The 21721-nt window shown below is 37.6% G+C and overlaps 1 protein-coding gene across 2 annotated transcripts in view; it reads right to left on the bottom strand.

Annotated features, from left to right (window-relative positions):
- LOC133450637 (dmX-like protein 1) overlaps positions 1-20120 on the bottom strand; it is a 52271-nt gene extending 32151 nt beyond the window's left edge. For both annotated transcript variants that reach the window (XM_061729414.1, XM_061729413.1), the window contains exons 1-19: positions 19812-20120; positions 16866-17090; positions 16145-16270; positions 12820-12897; positions 12210-12288; positions 11904-12048; positions 11505-11571; positions 11171-11355; positions 10153-10357; positions 9270-9447; positions 8652-8828; positions 8281-8519; positions 6023-6740; positions 5529-5650; positions 5202-5291; positions 4768-4864; positions 4107-4226; positions 3075-3260; positions 413-1659 (exon numbers count right to left, since the gene is read on the bottom strand). In XM_061729414.1, coding sequence (XP_061585398.1) covers positions 413-1659; positions 3075-3260; positions 4107-4226; positions 4768-4864; positions 5202-5291; positions 5529-5650; positions 6023-6740; positions 8281-8519; positions 8652-8828; positions 9270-9447; positions 10153-10357; positions 11171-11355; positions 11505-11571; positions 11904-12048; positions 12210-12288; positions 12820-12897; positions 16145-16270; positions 16866-16952 — 4146 coding nt within the window. In that variant the 5' untranslated portion in view covers positions 16953-17090; positions 19812-20120. The remainder of the gene's footprint in view (positions 1-412; positions 1660-3074; positions 3261-4106; positions 4227-4767; positions 4865-5201; positions 5292-5528; positions 5651-6022; positions 6741-8280; positions 8520-8651; positions 8829-9269; positions 9448-10152; positions 10358-11170; positions 11356-11504; positions 11572-11903; positions 12049-12209; positions 12289-12819; positions 12898-16144; positions 16271-16865; positions 17091-19811) is intronic.
- Between the last annotated feature and the right edge of the window lie 1601 nt (positions 20121-21721).

Here is a 21721-nt window from a genome sequence, read left to right on the forward strand (position 1 = left end):
AGTGCAAACTACAAAAAGTTCCATGTGGAAAGAGAAAGGCGTAAAAATAGGTCCAGAGCCAACTATGACAGGTAAAGGTTGCACTTCATAGTGAAGTGCCCCACTTGTCAGTAGCCCTGGAGGCTGTGAGGCACAAACATATGAGGTTCACAGTTGAAATAAATCTGCAGAAAAAAGTATGTCTGGACAAGTTCCAGGGAGGTCTGTCAGACATAATCATAGCTACTGGGCATTGCTTTCACTCAGCTGTATTTAGAATTTTTATGTTTCAAAGTGCGCTTAAATTATCGTCAGTGCAAATATTTCATCAGTCTATGAAATAGTTGCTTCACTGATACATTTTGAGCTATGTTGCCAATAGAATTGCATCACCCAAGAACATGATTGAAAAAATATAAATATCTATATTTACCTTCCCTAGGTCCATGAGCTCCAGTAACTGTACAGGATGGTACTGGGGTAGAGTTGGAAAGAGTTGATGCGCTGCCTCAAAAAGCCCAGAATCTTCCATCTCCACGGGCAGGTCGTAAGCTGTCCTTTTCCCACTGAGTTTCTGAGCCAGGCTCATCATTGACCTCGTTAGGGCCTTTTTTGGAGGGGCTAATAAAGATGTGGGGCCCACGGAACAGAGGACGTCCTCTTGGCTCTGTCTGACGGCTGAGGTTATGGAGGAAAAGCTGCTGCTGATGTCTGTGTCTTGAACAACTACGATGTTAGGCTTGGGAGGGACCGGGGGTTGCCACTGGGAGTACACGTGCATCTCACAGTCCATGCCCACTACCAAGATCCCATCTCGTACCCAAGAGAGGGAAACTGGGATGGGTAATGAGCCTTCAACAGAGGAGACCAGATTGACTGATCGAAGCAGAACCAGGCGAGACATACTTTGATCTCTACTGGCATCAGAAGACAGAACCAGCTCTGGAGGCTTCCCAGACAGACGGCCGTACATGTAAATCTTTGTCCCAATACCAACAGTCAAAATGTGAGACCCATCCTCTTGGGAGACCCAGTCCAGGTGAACTAGGCTCTTATTAGCAGACGCAGGGCAATTCTCATTGGGTACAGAGAAGTCTATATTAGTTGGAATAGTGACAGTGTTCGCTGCTGAGGTGCTAGCTGTGGGGTCTGTGCTGTTCAACACTATTGTCTGCTCAAGAATCCACTGTGAACCACCAGTGGAGTCACACTGAAATATGCTGATGTAGACCAGTGGTTCTTTCGCCTTCATTAGGTTCGGGCCAACATGGAGAATTGGGCTGGGCTGTACAGTCAGAGAAGGGGCCAGGTGTGTACTGTTGTATACATATGGGGAAGATGCCAAAGTAGGAGGAAAAGATGGCAGTCCATTAGAGTTCTGATGAGGCGATGAGTTCAGGGGTGTATTTGGCATCTGCTTGTAAGCAACAGCAATCCGTCCAGTGTGACAGCAGCTCACCTTGATGGGGCGACCAGACACACTTACTGCGCTGCTGTTAGGAAGTCTTTCATCAACCAGGAGAGGCCATTCATCCCACTGGTACACAAAGGTGTCTGTACAGGAGGGTTCTGGCATCACAACACTGCACCTCCAGAAGCGCACTTTTCCATCAGAGCAGGAAGTAGCGAGGAGGTAAGGCACACAGCCAGCTGGTAGGGAACACGATGCACTCAGGTGACCTAATAAGAGAAGGGATAGTACTTAATAGGCATTCTGTTTTTTTCTTCTCTGCATCTTCACTTTCCATGACTCTGACTTTTTATAAAACTATTGGAAACAGTTCTTTTGTCTTAAATTACAAAAACAATTCTCCAAACTCCCATTAACCCACTTTACACACTCATTTCTGTTCACCTGAAACACAGAATGGTGCTGTGCCACGATGAGCAACCTAGTGGTTTTCACTAAAGGTCTAAAGCAAATCGTGCTGTGGTAGACTTCCATTTATATATCGACATGACAATCCCTAACCACATGCCATAACATGAAAGGATAGTCAGGCACTTTAGGAGTGGGTTAGTTTCATCTGTTTCTTCAGAAGAATCAAACAAATCGTGTCATTAAATGATTTTAGCAACACTGTCCAAATGTTTCACCTCTGGTTTTCTCTACATTTCTTACGTGCAGCAGTTATGCATTTCTTATGCTGCTGTATATGATATTTATATCTCTATCCGGCAGCAAACTGTTCAATAAGTTAAGTTACAACTATGAGCCAGACCGCACAGTCTCTCTAAATGTCTCACAGTCAAAAGCTATTTGTTTTGAAAGCTACCCCAACCCAACCACCAAAGGCAGAGATGCTAGCAGATCTGTAACGTTAACCCACCTTCAGCAAAGAGAGAGATGTGATCAGAGAATATATGAATTGGTTTTTACCAAGATACAGGGATGTATTAGCTGTTATACCCGCAGAAGTGCAGTTTTGGCTCAGTTCGTTGGGATATTTTGTGGTATATAGTCTGAATATTCTATCAAGTTTTGGGTCAAGCTACAGTCCCCTCTTCTCGCTTTTAAACACACACAGTGTTCAGCAAAATCATAAGTGAAGCGAGTGGAAAAAAAAAAGAGAAAATGTCTAGTTTTCTAAATTAGGCTTACTGGTTGAAGTTTTGCAGAGGTATGTTCAATCTCTGTGACTTGTCAGGATGGAACGAATTGTCAGAGAAAAATGTGTCACAAGACGACTAACTCACTCATTTAATGTATTTACCATCAATAAAAATACTTATGCACTGGTAAATATTGTATGAATACTGATTCTTTGAGTATGTCTGAATTAATCTATATAGAACATCATTATCTGAATCAACACATTTACTTTAAATTTGATATTAACAGCTTGCATTAAAACATTTTTAAAACAGTAAAACCATTCGTTAGTTTCTTGGTGTGATTTTTTATGAGAAGCTTCTTAAATCAGTATAGGACCAGATTCATTTTTCTTCTTTATCACATGCCAACTCAAAGACAAAGATAGCTCAAAAGGTTTAAAGTTGAAGTAGTATAATTAAATGTGCGCATTAGTCTATGTGGGTGTTTCACCAATTAAAATGACTCATTACATTTAATTGTGTGTTTTCATCATCCTAACCTGCTGAGGGAGTAACACTGATGGCTTCCACTCCTGCAGGAAGAGCCATCTCTTGGCTGCACAGCCTGCGTGTTGTGAGGCTGAGGCGACAAGCACTCTGCAGATTGGAAGTGCACGGTTTACTCTTCTGGATTACTGGAGAACTTAGTCCGTCATTGATGAATTGAGAGCTGCTCATAGGCGACGCTGCAGCAGACACAAACCAAGGGAAAGATCATTAAATTCATATGGTACTTTATATCATTTTTTTAAGAAGATGTACTAACAACAGCCCAGGGGTTGAATTCACTGAATATTTACCATCATTGGGTGATTATTTTTACAAGGTTGACAAAAGCAAAAAAAAAAAAACACAAATTAAAATACAGATGCATTATGTAATTTACAACATTGTTAGTGACCAGAGACAGACCATCTTTGTTAGGCCCTCTGTCCAGATTGTGTAAATATTCATTATTACTTAGCTATTGTACTCAGCTACTGAGAGTTTGTTCCCTGTAAAGGGCTTGTTTATGTTTCTGTTATTGTACAAATCCATTGCTCATATTTGGCTGTTTATTCAGTAAAGATTGTTGTGTTTTTCAATGGTCCATTTGGTTGTGGTGAGTGGGGTAAGTGGTGTTAAAATGAAATAACTATAATAATGACAACAACAACAATCTGCTTTTAGTGATGTTGAGATGAGGGAGTTAAAAACCAGTATTGGGACTTTCAGTGGCTTGAAAAGAAATTACCGTACTTGAGATTGGGGATTAAGTGGTAAAGTGGTAATCAATGCTAGATTTCAAAGAAGCTTCAAAACATAAGATTGATATAGCACAATACAACAGTTCAAAATTATATGTAAAAAAAAAATCTGAATTACTGCTCATTTATAAACTAACATTTGTCATAACTTCCTCTGGAAGAATCTTAAATCTTAAAGGCTGCCAGTTTATTGGGCTGATGATTAAACAAAACAATTGGAAAATATTGCTTGAATCCTGAGAACTTCGCAAAACAAACAAAAAAAATATTTTTCAAGGTACCTACCCATTGTGACAGGTAGAGCAGCAAGATGAAGATGCCACATGTGGAGTAGCGAACGGCCTGTTGGAGTCAATTCCACCACAACCAGGAAAAAACGTGCAGAAAATGCTGATTCGCTGGAGGCTGCACACCAGGAGAAACAAACCAAAATAGAAAAGATCAACATTGTCTGTGACTTGACAGGGGTAAATAGGTTACTATTAAATCTTAAAAGTGGCAATATTATGCTAATTTCTAACAATTTAATCTTAATTTTGGCACCTCTATAATAGATCTGTACCCAGAAAGACTCCAAAAGGCACGTCAACAAAGATCCACAACTACAACGATTAGTTTGCTTGGTTAAACGTCTTCAATTGTCTCTATGTCCTATAGTAAAATGTACTTCCTGGAGACCACAACTTAAAAGGAAACTCAGTTCTCACGTAATACAGAACCAACAATTTCATAAAGTCCTTTGAAACCTTGGGTTGACCTCCCAAACCCGGTTCTTGTACATTACATAAACAAACTCTTGTAAACCATATGTATACCTAATGTTTTCAGCCACTGGTCACATAATTTGAGAATTAAGTGTTATAACATTGTAGATAAGTCAGAAAACACGGAAATACATAATATGGCCACAATTTAAATAGAAAAAAAGAAAATTCTATATTCTTACAAGCAGAATCAGGAGTTCCCTGTACGTCCGCTCTCTTCACACTGCCAAGGATCAGATCCTCCTGAAAGACGTGCAAGAGCTGGGTCTCCTTCCCTTGCTATTGAAAAGAGAAGCAGGTGAAACAAAATCAGTTACAGACTGTTTCAGCATCTTCCGTAGTGTGGACAGTATATGTACACAGGGAGATACAGGCTATATTAATGTAACAGAGAGATACGAGTACGCATGAACTGCCCAAAGGGATGGAAAAAAGGTTTACTCTGCTTCTGATTTTACAAGCTTGACCTTTCACAAACACTACTGCAGAGTGCTTCATGCTAGGAAAGGTTTAGTATTTAGCTGAAACTTTCCCAAATATGTGGCATTCATGTTTTTAAGTCAGGAGTACAGTGTGTGAATGAAATCCATTTTTTTCGCATTTCATTTATACTTACAAAGTCAGTAATGGCATCCAGTTCTATGATGCAGCCTGGTTTTGCTGTTGACTGCTGACTGATGATGGTGAAGACCTCCCCAACATATTTCTGAAATGAAACAAGCATTTAAAAAAAAAAAAGAAAAGAAATGATCTAAACACATTTATCACTTAATGTGACTAAATAGCCTGTCATTTCTGGGATTGATATCTGTGTACGCATTACATACTTCTCCAAAGATGAGCTCTGAGAAGAAATAGGCATTGGTACACTTAAACAATTACCAGTGAAGAGCAGACTATACTTGACTTTTAATTTGTTGGAGTAACCCCTTTGATGACTCACTGATATCTCAGGATTGGAGAGCTCACTCAGGAGTTTCTTTGCCTCGATAACAGCCTGATACAGCCTGAGTGATTGCCCATCACTTGCTACAAAGCAGGCGCTGGGGGAGTTACAGTATGCACCTAAATACACAAAACAAAATAACAAAAAAAAAAGAATGCATATGAAGGACATTCAGTATAATTGTTACTATAAAACACTATTGTCTCCTTAGTTGGATACTGCTTGCAAATCCAAGCTTTTATGGTAAAATATTGGTATGGTAAAAATTTGGTAAGATTAATCAAATTCTGAAACCCTGCTTTAATTGGATTTCATGCCAAAGGGCTCCTCTCTTTGGATCGTTTGATTATTTATGAAACGAAAATTGTATTTTCCCATTAGTGAATCTAAAAATGTTTGTTAAAATAATTAACACAGCTGTATTGCTCATCAACATGGCAAAGTATACAAGAAATCTAAAAATCAAATCAAAACCATAAAATATTCCTCACCTAAACAGCTGCTGGGAATGAGCGTAGGCAGCCAGGCCACATTAGCAAATGCTGATGCATGAAGAGAATTTATTCTAGCAAGCTCCGAAACCCCGCCTGACAAAGACAGCGGGCCGACGGGATCCACTCTCCATAAAATCAGCTCGCTGTAAATTGCATTGGGGTCCTGAGAAACACCGCCCAGAGAGACCCGGCTGGGCCGTGACACATGAAACGGAGATCTGGAATAGGACACGCCAGTGGAGTAGGCCTCTGGAGGAGCCAGGATGTTATCTGCCTCTGGTGTCCTCAAGGCATTGTGATGCGAGGTGGTTAGGAGAAGCGGGAGTAAGGAGTGACAGGCCAAGTCATTGAGGTGGAAACGGTGGCCACAGTAGCGGGATTTGTGGGAGACACTGAGCACAGTTGAGAAAGCTGAGTCTTCAGCAAAACTGACTGCCCACTGATTTAGAGAGCCATCATCATGTTTAGAGATCATGAGGACATTGGGGGTGAAGATGCTCAGTCGGAGACTACTGCTGGGTGAAGCTTTTACTGCACCTCCGTAGCTGATCAGAGTAGATTTTGTTTGAGACATTGAGCTCCCAGGTGGCCGCTGTCTGCCATGTTCAATAGCCAGATCCACATTCTTGTTGCAAGCATACATAACCACGCTGTGACTCAGCGAGATGGCATCACCCGTAGGGAATGCTACAGGGATACGCGACACGAATGACACCTGAGAAAGAAGGAAAAATATTACATCAATGGAACCTGCAGTATCTAAAAGTTATTCTGATTTAAAAACAAAGCATATATTCTTCACAATCAAAGCTGCAATGTGTGTGAATATCACAACATTTCTTCTCATCTTCTTTCATGAGAAGCAGGGTGACAAAAAGTGAAGTAAAATTTAATTATAACAACAGTAATTATAAAAACAGAGATATTTCTTCTCTGTCTGCTTCAAACATGTACAAAATTAAATGAGTAAAATGAAGGAATTAAATAATACACAACAATACTTGTGCTTATTAAGATAATTATCTTCCGTCTTTACTAATTTAAGCCGCTTGCCTTAACCATTTTAAACATCGAAAGATTCTTTCAGAGCCCTCATACAGCAAGCAAACAACTGGCTGATGGGAATGTCAGTGAAAATCTGCCTCTTGTCCTCTTAGAACGCATTAACTGGAACAGTGTTAAAGACTTGTCCCCCAAAACATCAACAGTAACAGTGTAATTTTTTTTCCCCTCAAAGCATGAATCTTGGATTTTTAACAAAAACATAATTGTTCACAACAGTCCATATGATGTGTTTAAGGGTGCATTCACACCTTAGTTCATTTCCTCTATCCTGAACCATATGATCAGTTTTTACGCTTTTCAACTATGTCTGGTTATTTTTTTTACGCTGAGAAAAATTAGAGCACACCAAAATGCGTGACTCCAAACCACATGAGAATGTCTCTATTGCTTATTTGGTCATGTGTCTCTGATGGGGGAACATCAAATATAAATACAGGAAGAAGCTCCTGTGTTGTACAACATACTGGTGTATTTTTTTTCCTACATAGCGAACGTATGTGGATTAGTTGTCAGAGCTTGAATTAGAACACTGCTAAATATTTTAGCTGGAAAAGGACATGTAAAGACACAATAACAAAGCAGTACAGGATTTTAGGTGCATTAAATCATGCACAGCTCTAAACTAAGTGATGCATCACCACATTAATCCCACAGAAACTAAAGTCTGTGCTTAACTCAATTCTTCAAATCATACATCCTACTTTGGTAGGGTGTTGTCTACACTAGGACGGCACCAGAGTTCACCGTTTGCATTGAATCGAGACCACGTTTTTTTGAAAAGGTATTCATCTGCTCGCTTTGGTCCACATCAGAGTGTGATTATTGTGGTCATGCTGGAAAAAGTGAACTGCACTAAGACATAATGAAAACTTTAGTTTTTCAGTGGACTAAAGCTTGTGTGTGAAAGCACCTTAAACAACAGTTATTGAATCAAAATGATTTAAAAAAAAAAAAAAAATCCTAACTGAGCAAGATCAAAGTAACTCCATAAAAGCACTGCACTTTTTACATTTCTATCTTGTTGAAAAATATATGGTCTAAATCTCCCTTTTACACTGCAAAGTTAAGTCCCTCTGCGCTAGCATGCTTTGATAGATATTACAGATAACTCAATAGCAGATAAGCTGGACAAAAAGATGGAATGATAAGATAGATAAACAGATTGATCAAGCGATTGATAGATGTCATACCTGAGCCTGCCTGAACATGCCGGGTTGGTATTCGTCTAGCCAGTCCACATTCCAAACTAACAAAGAACCATCCATGGGATGTATACTGAACAGCATGTCGGCCCCTTTGTTCCACTCCTCTAACAGAACATCCACCTGGTGCTCCACCGCCGCTACAGGAAGCTCCACACCTTCAAGTCCTTTGGGATCACTTGACCTGCAACTGTTATCTTCTTCAAGGTTTTCTTCATCGTCAGCATCTGGAAAATAACGGAAAAAGTTGTTGGTCCCCAACAATTTATTGAAGCGTGACATCTTTAACAGTGTTCCAGCTTCACTGCAACACCTGTTCAAGAGAAGCGTCAATGGCTGGCAATATAATGTTTCTGTACCTTCACTGGAGCATTCAGTCTGCTGTTCTAAACTGCCCCTGAGCGGCTGCAGAAAGACTTCCATTGCTAATGTAAATTGAAGCTCTTTGTTGTTGAGCCAGTGGACAGTAAATGGACCCCCAGGTTCCTCATCATCCACAGCATTTAGAGAGGAGATGGATGGTAGCAGAGGAATGTCTGTTAAAAATGTCAAGTGATAAGTTGATAAACATATGACAGGGAAACTGAAACATTCTAACAACATGCTGATCTGGAGAAAGACTGTGGGCCCAAATTAAATTTCATGATTGTAATGCAAGTTCAGTCTGCAATTTTCTACCATTAAACATAATTCAAGCATGGACATATAATTCAGAAGATTTCTTAGACTCACAGTGCTCGCAGCTACTCTGAGCAGCTCTGAGCACAAACTGGAATGTTAAACAAACATCCAGAGGCAAAATAAATATTTAACTGCATGTTCTGCAGTAAGAAACAAAGGTGAGACCCTATGACCACACTTTTTCCTTCTCTTAAGAACTTGCACAATCTTGTAGTTTCTAACTTTTCTCCAAATTTGAAGAATTTGCTGTTGAACAATGAATGCGGCTAAAGCAATGAATGACGTGTTTGACTAACCTGTGGCAGGGTTGATGCTGGCAGCGATGTGGAAGTGGCAGAGGGCATTAGCGTGGGGCATGCCATTGCTGGCTCTCTTGTGGGAGTAATGTCGATTCTGCTGGTGAGGCAGGCAGCCAGTAAGGGAGGGCAAGGGAATATCCCGATAGGAGGAATGCCGTGATTCTTGAAAATTAAACTGTGTGGAAAACGTCAGTCAAGTTAGTTAACTTACATTTTTTACTTGCTGAGAAAATGAATCGAGATTCGAAACATTGTCCATCTCAGTGAAACTCAGTAGAAATCCTTTTCTATATTGTTTATTCTTTCATTTTTTGAGGGAGAAAATTTCATTAGACTTTAAAGGAGCCGTGTGTAAGAAATGGCCAAAACTGGTACTGCAGTCACTTTCAAAATACTGTTGAGCGGCGTGTTTTCCTGCATTCTGATGTGGATTATGCCCTTGTTGCCAACATAGTGAAACTGCGGGTGGAAACTAGCATTACTGCTAAAACCCGGTGTATTCACACTGCTTAATGTAGTGTGCATTAATATGCATTGTCCCGTCTAAATAAATAAACTTTGAAACTATTAACCACATTAAATGTATGTCCGACCCCTTGCAATTTGCCTGCTGGGCAAACAGGTCAGAAGATGATGAAGTTAACGTGAGCCAACACCACATCCTGCAACATCTCGACTCTCAAGGAGCATATGTCATTACAGACAGATAAAAAAAATCCATCACAGTGACAGCTTTACTACAAATTGCAATAAATCCAAATTAACAGTTGAATTTTAAACCTTAATGGAAGGACTTTCATTACAATACTGTTGTATTTAACAAAGTGCATCTAAAACAAATTTATTAAAATTTTAGTCAAAATTGATATCAGTCACTTACTTCGTGTGATGTTAATCCTTGTGCCTTCCCATTGCAGGTGTTTTTCCGGGAGCTGCCAGCACAGTTGGCTGTTTCACCGCTTTGGTCAGAAGCGTGGTTGTTATGGTGACCAGAGATGAGGCTGTCACCAGGCAATATCGTCTCTGCCCAAAGCCGACAGACACTGTCCTTACAGCTGGTGAGCAGAACATTACAGACTGCACCCCTTTTAGGAGAACGAGTGGAGGGAAAAAAGGATAACAGGAGTTAAAAATGGGGTGTACTGGACAGTCATAACCTTTTCAGTAACTTAGTCATTAATGGTATAATTCAACAGCAGGTAAATGCAAAACCACATCTTGAGAAATAAGGCTGAAAGTCAAGTTAAAATGTAAAATTTGAAGTGTAACATATCTAATTGTGTCCTTAATGGAGGCTATTGATACAGAAAGAAGCAGTAGCTTGCTTGAACTAGCAAGGTTAAAACTATTAAAGTATAATGTACACAAAGCAGGTTGCCAGAGGTGCAGTAAATGGAAGTGTTATTTTATTACTATATTGATAATTGAAAGGCTCTACCACCCTGATCACATCTTTTGCAAGTTCAAAAAATACTTGAACATGAACACACTCAGAGAGTAAAATGCAAATGAAGAGAACTAAATTTAACATTGTGATTTCTCTGTGCCAATAAGTATTATCTGTATATTTCTTAATTATATTCCTGCACATTATATATGCTGAAAGAAAGTACAATAACAGAACATATAGCACTAGCCATAACAATAAGCCACTTTAACATGTTAAAGTTAAATAATGCATGGTGCAGTTAAACAGCAATGGGTATACTACCTACCTATAAATCCTGTAAAACAAGGTTCAAAAATGGAATGTGCTATTTTATTACTTTCATTGCCGTGTAACCAACCAAATGCTGTAGTCATTCGCTTGAAGGTACTGGCTAAATTATAATAAACATCTGAGAAAATCAATTATCCATGAAGATGGGTTAGAAATGATAAGTTGATCATTTTTGTACCGTGGCATGTATTTGCTAGTCTTCCTCCAAGAGAAACCAGTAACAGATCGGGGATGGGCCAGGTAGACAAAGGAAAAGGCCAGCTCTCCCTGAACACTCACACTGGAATCTGGGGGTGTGAAGAGTCTGGCAACACTTGACTGCCACTTACTGGTGCCGTACCAGACCTTTACCAAGCAGTCATCCTAGAAAAGAGACGCAGAAAAAGGAACATTACTGATCTGATCTTAAAATAATGTTATTCATTACTCTAGATTACATCTGTGACTAAACAATGGAAAAGAAACCTACAAGTTTATAGCATCATAATTCAGCATCATAAGAAGTAATTTACCTGTCCAGCAGTAGCAAAGAATTCCCCATCAGGTGAGTACTTAATAAAACAAACTGGAGAGGCAGTCCTGAACACAAAAATATGCAAACTTTTTAATAAGTTTTTTCTTTCCGATAAAACTTGTCTAAGAAGGTCTAAGATAATTGTGTTAAAAATAAATGTATCGAGCAAGTATTAAGGATTTCAATAAATCACAAAAAATCTACATGACCTGGTTTTAGTTATTACTCTATATAACTTGTAACTAAATAATACAAATAAGCTAAAAATGTATGTAATTGAAACACATTTTGAGAGGTATTTATGCAGTCCTGTTATAAAAAGAAAAAGATACAAAAATAAAGTATTTAAATCGCAGTCTTAAGTGATATTGCAGATTTCCAATGTCTCAGTTCTTACTTGATCTGCCAGATACATCTCCAAGCAGAACAAGAGTCTTGTATGGTCATCCGAGTCTGCTTTCCACTCCCTTCACCTCCATCTTTCCCCCCATCAACATGGGACCACAACTGGAGGCTGCTGGAGCCTGTCAAGAGTGTGCTACCTGCACACAAAAATTATCCACGCTTTTGACACAGTTTCTCAAAAACAAATCTATACACTTCAGAAGATATTCTAGATGTATAGTGCCTAACGGTTCAAAAAACTTTGTGTGATTTTTTTGTTTGGTTTGTGTTAAGGCAGTGATATACAGTATTTAAGTACCTGTTGGGTGCCAAGCCAAGTTCCGTACCATAGACTCCAACACAAACTGACCAGTTTTTTGCCACTGGCAGTTCAATTTCTGTACAGATAGGATAAAGACAAGATTTCCTAAATTTCCTCCGAGATTAATGAAGTATCCATCTATCTGATTTAAAGCAAAACATTAAAATTACATCTAAATAAGCTTTCAAGTTACTTTTTTTTTTCCGTTCAATCAGGGTAATGTATGAAATCAAACAGTTGCACAATAAGTGCCAACAGATGATTCCATAAGAGGTCAACATGATCCTAAACATTATATAACAAGTCCTTTAATTACAGAACGACAGACTGTGCTCAAGAGGGGACATTTTTAACTTGTTTCTTTAAATTAATGATTTTTTGATAATTTCCAATAACAGAATGCTACTCAACTCTACAATCTTGTTTGCACACTATAAAGAAAGATGCATGCAAATCAAATACAGCAAATTAATAAACAATAAAATACCCCTCAATCTTCTCTTATATTGCAAATATCCAGACTACACAGACAATGTTGTTTGCTGAATGATCCGAATCCAACCAATGACCACATGGGACTAAAATCAAACCAGTGTAAATTACTTACGGACAATAATGTGTCTTTTTGATCTGGCTGCTGCACAGGCTCAAATATACACACAATGCTTCCATAGGAAGCTGCAATCTGTCAGCAGAAAAAAAACAACACAAACAAACAAGAGATTATCATAATAAATAATTCTGATAAAAATAAATTAGCAAATGTTAAAAAATAAACAAATAAATTATCACCTGCACTCATAACAAACTACATTTATCAACAATGTTTGTTTGGAAAAAGGGCTCTTAAATTGTCAGAAAACCCAAACAATCAAGAACAGCCTCAATAAATTACAGAAAAAAGTATTGTTAAGTAAACATGTATAATGCTATGACAATAAACCGAAAATAGTTTTGAGATATAAGAAACAAGTGTTGAATCCAGATAATTCTATCAATTAGATCTATTCTATTGAGAATTAGTTAGGCCAATCTGCTTAAGGACTCTCCATGATAACCACAGGAACACTGGTCAACTGAACAAATAGCAGAGATATTTATGAAGGTAAAAAAAAAAAAAAAAACGGTGTCTTTAAAGTGGTAAATATTATGCTGGTGGTCAGAGATACAGACCACCGTATGAGAGTAAATTACGTGCAAGGATGTACAGAAATTGCGCACATATAAAAATGCCCAGATGCACAAGTAGTCATGCGTGCGAGCACAGTCACATGGAAATTCTTCAGAGCAGACAGAGGCTCTAACAGAGAATGCATTTTTTTTTTCTAAGGTCAGCCATCTATTTCACATGTAACACATTTCACTTATCAAATTGTAGCCAAAAGCTACAGGTCATGCATTTGAACTGTAAACAATCGTATTATTGTCACTTTTCTTTGGTTTGCTTTTCAAGGTAAGATTTTGAAATTTTACTATGCTGCACTGATATTTCAAAAGACATCTAAAAGTTCCAGTGACAACACATTCATTTCCAGAGGAACCGGTTGGTGTTGTAGTCAGATTACAGTTGCTTTTCTTATAATGTTGATTTAAATGTCAATGTTTTCTCAATGTTGCCTTCATATTATTGCCACACATTTGTTTTGATTCCCAAAGCAATATGACACCTTAATCAAACCATTTAAGGAATGTCTTAACAATGCAGTTTTTTTTCTTTTTTTAAATCACAACTAATTATATTCTCAAGACACTGAATTATGAAAGCATACATGCTTTATTCAACCAAGTGCTATACATTCTACTAAGGGCATAACTAGTGCAACAACTACAGAATGAACAGACACATGTAAACTGCACTGCAAATGTTTCAATGAGCAGAAGGCAAAAAAAGAGACAAGCATACTAACTCTGCATTCTTAAACAGACGCTGGACCATGCTGGAGGCATGTGTGGGGACTTCTGACCCAACTGAATTGGATTAAACATCACGAGGGGAGCAGTAAAAGACTAAGTGGCTGAGCTTTCTTTCCCTTCTTGTATTTAAAACATAGCTGATATTCTGCAGTTTGAAATGACTACCCTACTAATTGAAAAAAAATAAAAAATTAACCAAGGTTACTGATACCATCTGCCTTTATCTTCTTCATTTCTGAGTTTATGCACATACAATGATAGATTTGTTACCCCAGTCATGTGGGATTCAGTTTCCTGCCCAAGGACACTTCGCTTGGAGGGGTTGAAGATTAAACCACCACCACACCACTCTATGACAGTATTTCTGTTTTTATCACTTTAGAACAAGTCATTGTTTCCTCACAGTACTAAAGCATACACATGACTTATTCTATTTTTATAGTTTATGTATTTCACAAAACAGCACAGTGCAGAAAAACGATTCCTAAGTTAATTTAGAAGCCTGGGGACAATTTTGAAACATTTTAACACAGTTATCCGGCACCGCACATCTGCCCTTAGATTGACAATTCCCTCTGCAAATTTAGTAACAGCAGAAACAACCTCACCACATCAGTGTGTTGAGTAAACTAAAATCTGTCTCCATTTCCTTTCTTTTGCCAATATAGCTCTTACATACAGCAAGTATCCATGTTTACACATACATGCACACATATATGATATAATTTCTTACTGCTTACAATTCCGTCAGGTTAACTAAAAAAACAACAACTAATCCATGGTCAAACTACCATGGGTTGCCATGTGCATTCCTGTCAAAATCCCGATTAGATTCTGTATTTATTACTGAAACTCATTAGGAGAGTAACCCTTTTTGCATGCTTTTCCATAAAAAGTGAAACATAAAGATCAGAAAGCAAACATTAACTAAAATGAACTTTTAAACTAAAATTACTAAAAGATATGACAAGTTTTCTTCCCCCCCTGTCCAAACTTTCAGAACAAGTTTAGGATCATTGCAGGGATTGTCAGTTAGATCAGCAAATATGTATATTGTATTGCTTCTGGCTTTAATGACTGATTCTTTTTTTCTCCTCCCTCGGAGTTGCTGACAAGAAGCTCAAATTCATTAAGCTACCCCTTTGATGTTTCCAACAAATGTCTTTTCTGAAAACTGACGATGCCGATGCTTAAGGGGCAACAAAGCTTGTCACTAATTTTCTGTGTAAAACAGTTCCAGCTAATCTATCAAAATAATCTAGTGTCTTTGGTATTTTGAATAAAATGGATAAGATTCCTTAGATAATGATGATCTCACTAACACCGAAATGTAAACTGATCTTCCCTACAAACTCATTCCAGCCCCAGTGAAATGATCATTTGGTGGAATGACCTTCACTACATATGATGATTTACAATGAATCAAGCAAGAGGAGAACTGTATGCCACGGTGCCATTCTGTGCCATTTTTTATACTAAGTTTGTGCTTAGTGTATTACCGTACATATATAACAAAGTGAAGTTATTATTGTCAATTTGATTCTCCCGTCACTAGTTTGATCTCAACCAGCAGGCTATGAACATTGAGAATTACAACTGCATCTAGGGTTGAAATTTATTTTAATTTCCCATTAATCTACCAGGTTCGTTTATGAGCAACTAGTCAGCTGCTTTCTTTCTAAAACGCACTATGCAATAATTTGAAAGGCCATCATTATCAAGACCTCAAAGTCTAACAAAAGTTAAGGTTTTGCTTTGTCTATATGGCAGTCCAAATGACATTGTGCAAAGCAATTAACTTTATAAAAAAAAAAAATGTATAACAGTATATGTATAGCAGACAGCCCGAGACTATCTGTAGAAATCCCTTTATGAACCACTTTGTTAGACTAAAAGAAAAATCTAATTTTCTACGAGATGTACTTTTTGTGAATGTCGGGACAAAACTATGCTCTTTTGTGCACAGAAAAACCCTATTATTCCAAATACACAAAAGAGCACCTTTCAGTTATTCTTACCTGTCCACCCTGCAGTGAGCAGTCAACACATCCGACCTGGATGTTACCATGCTTGGCCCCTGGGATAATCTGCAGCCGCTCAAAATTACTGCCCAAAATCACCACGTCACAACCTGACGCATAAGCCTATCAGGAAACAGGGATACAGCAATAAGTGGTGAGAGATTATGATGACATGGATTCATCCTGAGAGAATTGTATGAGGGGTCATTTGACCTGAACTTTTCCCAGAGTCTGTGTCAGTGAATGAGACATACCAGCATGTGACAGCTCAGCAGGACAAGCATATAAAATTAGATTTATCTGCTCTATTTCTATATTTCTCGAAGGGATATCTGCACATGAACTGTGATTCATTGCAATCAAGAGTCTTTCACAAAATAGAAGGAAGTAATATCTCTGAGGTTTTCATAATATCACAGAATATAAAATGGCTCACATATCAAACTTCTGTAACTTTGTTACAAGTCCGATCCTTCAAATAATTTTCTTAAGTTTAGAAAGTAGTAAAAAACTGAGTTCCCTATGCAGAATCAAAAATGTTTACTATACAGAAGGCCTGTGGAAGAATATGTTTCTTGCATGTTTTTTCTACAATAAAAACAAACAAAGAAAAAAAATCCACTAAGCTTTGTCACAAATCAGCTGACCACAACTTAAAAAAAATCAGAACATCTTAATGTCTGGAAGGGAATTATTTCCACAACTTGAAATATCTTACCGTGAAAGGCACATTGTTGAAGCTCCCGACAGAGAAACAATTGTCCCCAGGGTTGACAGCCCCTGTGAGGACTTGATGGAGATTCATGTCCCCTGTTTTCAGACCACGTGTGATTCTTCCTCCTCTCTCTTTTCCTTACAAAGACCTCCCACTCCAGGTGAGATTCATTAGAGAGTGTGGGAGGGATTTGTTCATCTTTCTGTCTGGTAAATTCACATCAGAATCCTGTCAGATTTGCAATTTGAAAGAGAAGGGACAGGTGTAAACACAGAATGAGTACTTCTTATCAGAATCACATTTATTGACACATAACCATGATATGAACATGAGCAACAAACAAATTGCAGTGAACATTTTCATGCATCACACCTGCCCAGCACAAAACCTCAAAAAAAGCACGTGGATTATTTGTGTCGCAGCATGTTGTTGAAAAAGGGAAGCGAGTACCCCCTCGATCATTTTTCACTAGAACAAATGTGCATCGTTAGATTCTCTGCGGGATACTGATGCAGAAAAATACACTTGCAATATGACCCACTTAGAAAAATAATTTTAATGAAAAAAAAAAAGTAATCTATGAAAGCATTTATATCAGACTCAGAAGTGACTCAGAAGTGACTACCAAATAACATTACTCAACACTACTACCGATACTTAGTTTTGAGTAGATTGAGTCTTAAATATACCATGCAGATATCCAGGCTAATGTGACATCACTGACCCAGATAATATTTGAATTATTCAGCGTCCACTAATATTTGTCTCCACTCAACTTCAAATCATTCAGCAACTGCCATTCCTCTGAAGTGGTTGGTTCAAAGCTCTAACACCAATTACAGAAGAGACACACCCTGCAGAGCACAGGGGTAGAGACAAGATATGTCTCTGACTCCCCCCCTTCAAACCTGCTGCAATGATCAGAGCTATAAAATTGTGGGAAGAGGCATTTTTGTACTGTATCTGTACAGACATTTTACTAAGTTATATGAAAACTGTATTAGCTCTTTAAAAATTGACACCATTTCCATCACCTTTAACAAAAAAAAAAGCAAAGCAAAGCCACAAGTGAACAATGCATACTGGTATCTAAGCTCTTTTTATCCCGGTGACTCACCTCTTCATTTAAAATGAATGCTATTATCACCTGTTGTCAAGGTTAACATAAGGAGCTCTTTTACATATAAATGCATGCATCCAGCTTGACTATTGTCTAACTGGTCAGCATTTAAACAAAGCTATACGACCAGCAGAACTGGTAAAAATGAAATGTTTAAATTTCAAAAGGCAGCTTTCAGTGTTTTTAAGGAAGGGCTTTTAGACATGAGCTCATCCTATGCAGGTGGCCAGATCTCAGAGGCAAAAACTGAGAGTACTGGTAACAGACTCAGTTCTGGAGAATATATAATGAAATATAGTAATGTGCAAAGCAAAAACATATGATGATATGTTTTTGATATGACAGTGAGAGCACCAGCTTATGAACGTTTATAGTATTTTACCTCTGCACGCTGGCAGTTAAACAAATGAAATATAAAAAGAGTATAACCAGAGGTGGGTAGTAACGAGTTACATTTACTCCGTTACATTTACTTGAGTAAGTTTGGGGAAATTTTTTACTTTTAGAAGTAGTTTTGAATCACTACTTTTTACTTTTACTCGAGTAGATTTGTGAAGAAGAAACTGTTACTCTTACTCCGCTACATTAGGCTACGTTGAGCTCGTTACTTTTATTTTATCCCTTTTATCCGCGTATGCGTCAATCTCCTGACATCACTGGGTGATTGTTTGGGAAAAATGTTTGTTTTTGCATGTTTTGTCACACAGACACAAACAAACACGCAGAGTGTATATGAGTTCATGGGCTTGTTCTAGTTCTGCCTGGTTAAAAAAGAAAAGTACAAAGGCTTGACATCTTGTGCAACTTGTGCTTAATTTATTTATTTATTCTGTTATTTTATTATTTATTAAAGTACTTGAATTTACTTTAAGCTTATTTTAATTTAAGCTATTTTTTATTAATTTTAATTTATTTTATCGATTTAATTTGCCTGAAGATGATTATTTTGTACTTTTGTCTGTTTGAATGGTTGTTTTAAAAAATAAATCAGACGTTACTCAACAGTTACTCAGTACTTAAGTAGTTTTTCACAAAGTACTTTTTTACTTTTACTCAAGTAATTATTTGGATGACTACTTTTTACTTCTACTTGAGTCATATTATTCTGAAGTAACAGTACTTTTACTTGAGTACAATTTTTGGCTCCTCTACCAGCTCTGATAACCAAGAGTAGTGTTGTGGGTGCATGTAAGCCTGGTGAACTCAACAGCAGATGATACACCTTAATCTCTTACTGCAAGCCCAGTGTTGTCCCACTTTGCTCGCTAGAAACTTGTTTTGGGGTTTAAACTTTCCCATTAGGGTCGCCAAGAAGCGATCACAAAAAAAAAAACCCAACTAAACACTAAGCTCCTATCACATGTCTAAACACAACAGAGTCTTTCAGCACTACTGTTAATGATTGAACTAAGCCACAACTTGAATGAGTTCAAACTGTGTAATTTTAATGGTACGAGATTATACCTAAAGAGGAAAACAAGTGCCTTAAAGCCTACATAGTCTTACCACATTAGAAGACTTTGATAGTTGGTGAAAAGGAGGTTAATCTGGGTTTCCTGTGTTGTGGCAGCTCACGTGACAGACAACGTTTCACACGACAACTTATTAAACCATAACTATCGCTGTTTGTGTCGTTTATGGCTAATGTTTTGGCAGCAGTTCCCACAAAACCGTCTGAGATGTAACATTGACTCTGACATACATCAGACATTTCACATATCAGTGACATGCTGATCCTCCTGGTGACGCGCACTTAGCCTGTGAGTGCTAGCCAGCCGCTGTTTGTGGCTCATACAAACACTGACAATGAGAAACAAAGTCCTTTTTACCTTGTGGTGGTATATCCCGTGGCTGTAACGTCAACAGTTACTGTTGTCAGCCGCAGTTTGTGGTTCGTTTTGCCCCCCAGTGTTGTGGACGTGGTCTCCTCGTTAGCCGCGTTAGCCGGCACTAGCTCGTCAGTCTCTCCGCCGGCGACCTCTTCAGCCTCAAAGGTGTCTGCGGGTCATTTATGCAACACACTTAGCGGACGAAAATGTATCCTGAAAGAGGAGCCGTTTAGTTGTCGTTGTGCTAGGAAGGAGCCTTCCCAAGGTGAACAAACAAAACGCTCTCAAAGAGGAAGCTATTCCTTACATTGAAGATGTGTCACGATAACGACGCTGGCGCCGCAGTGCATTGTGGTCCTTGTAGTTTAGTTTTGACAGCCGCAAGACGGTTTTTAAAAGACGGCATGTCATACTGGAACATCAACAAGATTTCCCTCCTTTTTCATCGTCTTTTAGTTTACACTGTGAAAATTCGTAGCTTATTACACAGGTTTTGTTTACACTACCTCACAGGACATTGCTGAACAAACTTGCCTGTAACAAGTTAATTTTTTAAAGAATTTGATCATTTAAAGTTTGTCCGGAAATGTCAAGCTGCCACCTCAGTGAAAGAAGAAAATACGTTATCACGTAATTACAACATTGTTTTTCATGTTTGAACAATAGGATAATGCAACTTCCAATAATAATAATAATAATAATAACAATAATAATAATAATAATAATAAACTTGATTTCTATAGCACCTTTCATACAAGAATTGCAGCTCAAAGTGCTTCACAGTAGGAATATAGACATGTTAAGAACAATGAGAAATAGAGAAATAAACAATAATAGCAAATAAAAATAAAAGATAAAATGATCATATAGAAACATATAGGTGCAATAATATAATACAGAATTTTGACAGAATTCAGTTCTAAGTTCCTTTATAGAACAATTACTAGGATAAGATAAAAGCAATGTTGAATATAAAAAGGTAAAAAATAATGCACTGAGTCGTAGGTCATATCTACCTCATTCTGCTGAACCGTTCACTTTTTAAAAATTGTGTATATGTTATTAAGAGCTGTCATTACCATGTCTACCTCATACTGCTGCACCTTTCACTTTTTTAATTTAATTGTATATATGTTAATAAGTGCCACATGTGTTTATTTACTGTTTGCTACTTTTTAAATCTGGGTAGTGAGCGAAATAACCGGGGTCAAATTACTTATCGGGCATGCTCAAACTTGGCCAATAAAGCTGATTCTGATTCTGATTCTGATATCAGGGTATTACAATATAGCCTACATGTTTATCAAATCGTAACGAAAAACGTTTCACGTTGGTATAATATATGATCACGTTCTTAAAATACAATATTTATTTTGTAAGAACGTAATTTTGTTGTTGTAACATGATGAATATGTATATTGAAATAACATAATGATATATTGTTCAAACATGAAATATATACTGTAATACCGTGATAACATATTGTAAAATGTAAAAAATATATTGTTAGAACATTAATATTTCACATTATAAGGTGATATGGCTTTAATTTTCTTTGATGATGGTAGCAGTTCTACTACGTAAGTTTGTCCCAAAAACAAAAATGAAATAAAATTGACGATAGATTTTAATTAAATAACTCAATATAACGAAGAGTATTTCAATGTGTGTAGTATTTGATGTAAAGCTACATTATAGTGCTTGACAGTGGACATGAATTACTTTATTCTTTCTGATAGGGCTATTTTTGCATCAGATAGTCCTGTGGAGATGCTGTAAAAGTACAGTTACAGATCTTTAATGTATATTTTAGATTCAAATAAGTCTTGTACATTTATAAACAGTTAAATTAGACAATGGCTAACCACCAGCCACATTATAGGATTTCTATTATTATCATTATCAGTCTG

The sequence above is a fragment of the Cololabis saira genome, chromosome 9 (genome assembly GCF_033807715.1).
Source record: "Cololabis saira isolate AMF1-May2022 chromosome 9, fColSai1.1, whole genome shotgun sequence".
In the NCBI taxonomy this organism is placed as follows: domain Eukaryota; kingdom Metazoa; phylum Chordata; class Actinopteri; order Beloniformes; family Belonidae; genus Cololabis; species Cololabis saira.